Here is a 6,321-nt window from a genome sequence, read left to right as displayed (position 1 = left end):
TTTTTTTAAATATAGAAATTTTCTAAATTTTGGGACAATCTGGTCTGATAAAGAGAACATTTACATACATGTTTAAACCAGAATGATTTGACACTGAAGTATGACTTCCCTTCGACTTTAAGCATTTGGCATTGCCCTGTATGGAGGAGTTGGGATGTGGGGCTGGAGATTGTTTGTGAATGCCCCTGTGGTCAGTTACCTTCTCTCATCGGTCAGCTGAGCCAAACTCAAATGAAAGACACAAGGCCATCCCCCAGTGCATCGGCAGACCCTTTTCACAGGGCATGTGCCCCGTTGTGGATCTGCTGTGCCTGGGTATGCCTAAGGGGAACTTTTCATTGCATTTTCCGCTTTAACAGCTCTGCTCTCACAGCAGCATTGAGAGAGAACTCTCCAAAATAAGCCAGTCACAATTTATCAACGGCTTTGCAGAACTGAAGCCGAGACCAGCGGTGGCTGGCCATCTCTGGTGCGCCCCAAGCTGACAGGACGTGTATTTGCTCACTACCTCCTGCCACAGCGCAGACGTTTTGCAGGTGATTGACAGGTCGAGTTACGGAGCTGGAGATGCATTGGAGAGGGAGAGAGAGAGAGATAAATGGTCGAGGCTAAGGCTTTATTCTACTTTCCCTGCCTCCTTTTTCAAAGGTCAGTGATCCAGACGCTGATGTATCGGTGGTCAGAGGACAGGCAGGAGGTCGGCAGGACGCAGCAGATGAAGGTAGGAAGGATAATCCAGAGGGCAATCATCAGATGCACCGTTTATAAGCAAGTATAAACACCTCAATTCACCTCATTATTAAACTTAGAAAACTTTAATACAAAACTACATTTTGTTCAGTATTTTTGTTTTGCCCAGAGGGCAGCAGGGAGAACAGTCCATGGTGGGGGGGTGAGGGGTCACTGATGATGTCACGGGACACGCAGGATGAAATGTCTTTAATGGAGGGAAGAGGAGCCCCCATGATCCTCTCTGCTGTTCTTCCAGTCTGAGGCGCTGCAGCCTCCACACCACACAGTGAGACATTAAACAAATAAAAAACTAATGGGACATTTGGAAGTTTTCAAACTTTTAATGAAAATCAGAAATGCAATAACTTTTCTCATCAAAAGTGAAAATCATGGGAGTGATTCCAGAGTAAAAACCATGTTTTTGGTTAATCTGAACGGTAAACAAACTAGATCACAGAGCAAAAAGCTTATGTACCGACAGCCGAGAGAGAGAGAGAGAGAGAGCAGAATAAAAGCACAGTCAGTAGATAAATTAGCCTGTCACTCGTTTCTGGAGCAACTGGAACATTTTTAAATGGTGGGAACCTCATTTTCTGCCATTCAAGGGGCAAGAAAAGTCCCACTCTGACATCAGTAGCAGCAGGAAGCATTTAGTGCATCGAACAGGAAGCCATCTTCTGTGAAACCATGATGGAGATCATTGGTACAGTTCGAGGCTCTGCATCTAACAGGATGTTTCCAGAGCTCCACTTTGATCCCCAGTGAACAGGGTGGTCCTCTTCCAACAGTGCAGCAGGGGGCGCCATTCTTCACGTTTTGCTGCTACTTTAGGAGAAGTGAAGCTGCCTCTCTGATACAAGAAACGGCCTTCTGAACGTCCTCCTCCTTCTGTTTGATGGTGACCACCACTCTGATGCTGGGAGCAGAAAACAGAAGAGGAGGAGGACGTGTTAGCACCTTTAAGCACCATAACCCTTTAATGAAAGGGTTATGGAGAAGAAGCTCTATAGCCAAACCAATCATCAAAGGGAGATGTAAACTGGAGTTATCTCCACAACCTCCCACCAACACAATCAACCCAACATTTGACAGCAGCAGCCTGGAGAACACATCTAGGAGGAAACGCCCCACAAGTTTGTTCCACCATCCATGCTGACATTGAAGGCGATAGCTTAAGAGCAGCCTTTAATGCTATCTTAGACACTATTGGCTTTGTTCAAAATGTGAATAGTCCCACACATTCTCATCTTCATACTTTGGATCTTGTGCTGACATACGGCATAGAATGTGAAGAAATAACAGGATTTCCTCACAACCCTGTCCTCTCTGACCACTTTCTAATAACCTTCAGGATTACTTTAACAGAGTTCTCCTCCCCCAAAAGAAGGTTACATTTTAGCAGATCATCATCTCTAACGTTCTGCTCTCTCTGCTTTTTCTCATAGTAGCTTCATCTGGTCTGTTCCTGTTTGGCTGTGACTCCATCCTGGAGAGAAATATCAGCTGTGCTGCTGCCATCAACACCTTTGTTTCTAGATGTTGGAGCTTGGCCTGTTTTCCAGTGTAGTCCTGTTTCTCTGACTGTGACTAACTGGATGTGCTCTCTTCATCCTCTGACATGGGAGCTGGCTCGGAGCTCGTCTGCCTGGCTGTGTGTTTCCTGGACGGGGCCGCCTGTGGAGCTGGTTGACAGTTGCCTTTTGTATCTATGCTTCTTTTTCTATGTCTGCTTCTGTCTCCTTGAACCCCAGTGGGCCTCAGCAGATGGCCGCTCACACTGAGCCTGGTTCTGCTGGAGGTTTCTTCCTGTTCAAAGGGAGTTTTTCCTCTCCACTGTCGCTACAAGCATGCTTAGTGTGAGGGATTGCTGAAGAGTCAATGAGTCGATGCAATCAGCTGGTTTTCCTTAGATAGAAAACTTTGAATCAATCTGACTGGATGATCTGATTTATAATAATCTGATTTATATAGATCTATAAAATGAACTGAGAGGACGTGATGTGAATTGGAGCATAGAAAGAAACTGAATAGAAGTCAGTTGGTCTTTAAATTTGACGTATTGGACAGGTGAACGTAAGTCTGGTCTCTTACCTGGGAGGCGTCAGGAATCGCTCTTCTTTTTCCAGGTAGCGAGCAACAGTCAAGGCAACATTTCTCTCCAAACACTGGAGGAGAAACCAGGGATACATGTTGACAAATGTTAACACAGTGAGGAAGTCCCAGGAGCTTCAGGAGACCAGCTGGGTCTGCTCCTGGGACTGAAACCAGTTTATATCCGTCACTGGAGATCAGGGGGATCCAGTTCCTCATCCTGGATCAGAAATGATCCGTTTGAAATGCTTACATAATCTACGATGGAGCGCAGCAGCTGCAGGTCGGACGTCCTGGAGCCTGAACTCTTCTCCAGCTGGAGATGAAGAGCCGGAGCAAACGGTTCTCCAACCAGCCTCAGACCCGGAATCCTGTCCAACAGGAACACAGAGAGCGGCCATTACTCAGCTCCTTCTGCAGGGAACCTGTCGGCCATCTTAGTGAGGTCACAAACACTGAAGATCATCACATGCTGCCGGATCTGTTACCACCGTCAGCGCAACAGCTAATCTATGCAACGCATCAAATAAAACTAACATTAATTGTAAATCTATTAGAAGAATTACATTCATTTCTATTTTATTTGTTTTCTAACTTCCAACCAACAAAGAAAACAGGAGAAATTTGGCGACATTATAGAGAAATGGAGAAGCGTCGTTTTTTAAACTAAATAAATCTAAAAAATGATTGAATCTCTATCAGCATCTGGTCTTTAGAGCGCTGGACGTTCCGTTCATTGATTAAAGAAAATAAAAAATAAAAAATGACTAGATTTAAGAGTCGCATCTGGATGAATGTTTAATAAAACATCAAGATGACCTCATTGATAATTAAAGAATCAGAGTTCTAACAGCGCTGCTGTCGATCCAACATGGCCGCCGTTTCAGACACATCGCCATGGTAACCAGATCCGGAGGCTGCAGCCCTGAGAGGAGGAGCTGAACATTCAGATCTAAACGGCGTCCAGGACAGAAGGACAGAAGGACAGACGTGGAAATCGATCAAATTTATGGAAGAAAGAAATGATTATGTGGAATATTAGAAGCCTTACTGGTGATGATGGTTCTAACCCTGGAACCAGATTCTTCAGGGTCAGAACTACTTTCCTAGTCAGAGCTAGAATAATAGATGTGTGACAGTAGAAACTACATCTCAGGATGACAGTCAGATAACTGTACTGCTAAGATTAAAGTTTCAGAGAAAATAGAAATCTTTACAGATCTGAAGCGGCCATTTTCATGTTTATTATCGTGACTTTCTTTCCGTCTCATATAAACATCCAGGATGTCTGAACCTGAATTCTGAGCTCCAGTTAGCTACAGTAAATACTCTGAGTAGAAATATATTTCCAGATGCTGATTAAATGAGTAGTTAAACCGGAGTTTCTGAGAATTGATCTGCCGATCTAAATGTTTACATTTTTAGACGTCAGAATCTATAATCTAGATCTGGAATGTTTCTTCTTTCTAGAATAACAGCTGGATCCTTTCAGAGCGTCGATCAGAGTCCATGAAGCCTAAAACACACCTGGGAAAAATCACCTCATTCCTTCTGGTCACATTTATTTTTGCTGCTGAAGATTCTCAGTCATCGAGGTCATTCATTCCTAAAAAGTTAAAATCAATCCTCTGGACTTTGTTTCCAACTTTGAAGACATTTCTCTTCCATCCAGGAAGATTTTTGATGATAGCAGGAAGGAATCAACTATATCGCTGCTTTGAAGGTTTTTAAAAGCTGAAATCTGAGCCCCCCCCCCCCACCTCTGTTTAAGGTTGGTTTTTCTTTCCTAACAAAGATGGCTTCCTTCACCCCCCTCTATAACCACCTGTCTGCTTTGTCTGCCACTGAGCATGAAAACAAAGTCCAGTGGATTTTGTTTTTTTTTTAAACTTTTTTAGAGTTCCATTTTTTTGTTTATTAATTTATAATATTTATATATATTTATAGTTAGAAAGGCCACAAAGTGGGCAATGCAAACACATGTTTTAAGGTTTGAATGTGAAGATGAGTTCAGACGTCTCATTTCCTGGTTAAAGCTGGACTCGTTCAGATAGACCAACCCATCACCAACAGACCGCTGCTCTGGTTGTTTTTAATTGGGCCAAATCGCTTCAGTTCAACAAGTTAACTAATATATATTTTATATTATAATAAACAATAAACTGGGGTTCAGTAGTTAAATATTGGCGACTGCTGCTTGCTCTCCATGATCCGTCTTGTTAAAAACATAAAGCTTGTAACCATGACAACCTTTGAGCTCGCAGTTTTTTCTTTGATTGAATTCTTTTTTTTCTTTTTGGGAATCGAATGATTAAGACAGAAATGTCACCCATGTATGTCCCAAACACAAAATAGATCCCTTCAACCAAAGACAACATTTTCAACACTAAAAAAAAGTGTTTAAATGCAATTTTTAGTCTAAAATATTTTATTTCCATTTAAAAACTATTTTCTGTGATTGAAAACGTTTATCTTTTCATTGAAGTTAATTTTTTATTGATTCTGTTTGCTTGTTTGAAGCAACTTCTTTATTGATTGAATAATAAAGACAGGAATGTCCCGCCCATTCTATGGTCCAATCAAAAAACAATCTTACTTCAATTAAAAAAGTTGCTTTAAATAAAAAAACTGAACTTCTATCAAATGAAACATTTTCAATCAATGAACAGAGTTCAAATGTATTTTTTGAGCCTCAAACATATTTTTGCATTGAAATACTTTTTTCTTTAATTGAAAAGTTTTTGTTCATTGAAGCGAAGCTATTTTTAATTAAAAATATATTTTTTGATTGAATAAACCTGTTATTTCATTAAATGATAAAGAAAGAAGTCTACCTTCATATAATGCCAGATAATGAGGAGCGTCTTTAGAAGGAACCTACCCTTGGAGAGCGGTATAAACATGAGCGCATTTCTCTCTCAGAACTGTGAAAATTCCTGAAAAACAAGAAGCAAAAAGAGAAAAGTATGAAACCTGAAGCATTAATGGACCAACAGGTGTCTCAGCGAGGACCAACAGGTGTCTCAGCGAGGACCAACAGGTGTCTCAGCGAGGACCAACAGGTGTCTCAGTGAGGACAGACGCCTACCTGGGTCCTCCTCCATGATGTTCAGAGCCTCGATGGCGGCAGCCGCCAGCATCGGAGGAAGGGAGGCAGAAAAACAGTAACCCTGGCCGGACAGCCGCTGGAGACAAATGAGACGGCGTGAGGACTGAGACACTGAGACTGGGTCCCTGAGACTGAGACACTGAGACTGGGTCCCTGAGAAAGACCACAGACTCCCTCTGTCTCCCTAAGGTTAACCCCCAGGACAAACCGTCCCTCAGGTCCCTAAGGTTAACCCCCAGGACAAACCGTCCCTCAGGTCCCTAAGGTTAACCCCCAGGACAAACCGTCCCTCAGGTCCCTAAGGTTAACCCCCCGGACAAACCGTCCCTCAGGTCCCTAAGGTTAACCCCCAGGACAAACCGTCCCTCTGGTCCCTAAGGTTAACCCCC

At 42.7% G+C, this 6,321-nt stretch overlaps 1 protein-coding gene across 1 annotated transcript in view; it reads right to left on the bottom strand.

The window, feature by feature from the left end:
* Window positions 1–1,118: 1,118 nt before the first annotated feature.
* sptlc1 (serine palmitoyltransferase long chain base subunit 1) overlaps window positions 1,119–6,321 on the bottom strand; it is a 10,814-nt gene continuing 5,611 nt past the window's right edge. Inside the window, exons 9-14 of the mRNA XM_015403266.1 lie at window positions 6,179–6,230; window positions 5,912–6,085; window positions 5,705–5,759; window positions 3,077–3,194; window positions 2,824–2,897; window positions 1,119–1,648 (exon numbers count right to left, since the gene is read on the bottom strand). Of these exons, the coding sequence (XP_015258752.1) occupies window positions 1,555–1,648; window positions 2,824–2,897; window positions 3,077–3,194; window positions 5,705–5,759; window positions 5,912–6,085; window positions 6,179–6,230 (567 nt within the window). The 3' untranslated portion in view covers window positions 1,119–1,554. The remainder of the gene's footprint in view (window positions 1,649–2,823; window positions 2,898–3,076; window positions 3,195–5,704; window positions 5,760–5,911; window positions 6,086–6,178; window positions 6,231–6,321) is intronic.

The sequence above is a fragment of the Cyprinodon variegatus genome, unplaced genomic scaffold (genome assembly GCF_000732505.1).
Source record: "Cyprinodon variegatus isolate N-32 unplaced genomic scaffold, C_variegatus-1.0 Scaffold1475, whole genome shotgun sequence".
In the NCBI taxonomy this organism is placed as follows: domain Eukaryota; kingdom Metazoa; phylum Chordata; class Actinopteri; order Cyprinodontiformes; family Cyprinodontidae; genus Cyprinodon; species Cyprinodon variegatus.
Note: the sequence above shows the minus strand (reverse complement) of the source record. Positions and strands in the feature narration are given on the sequence as shown.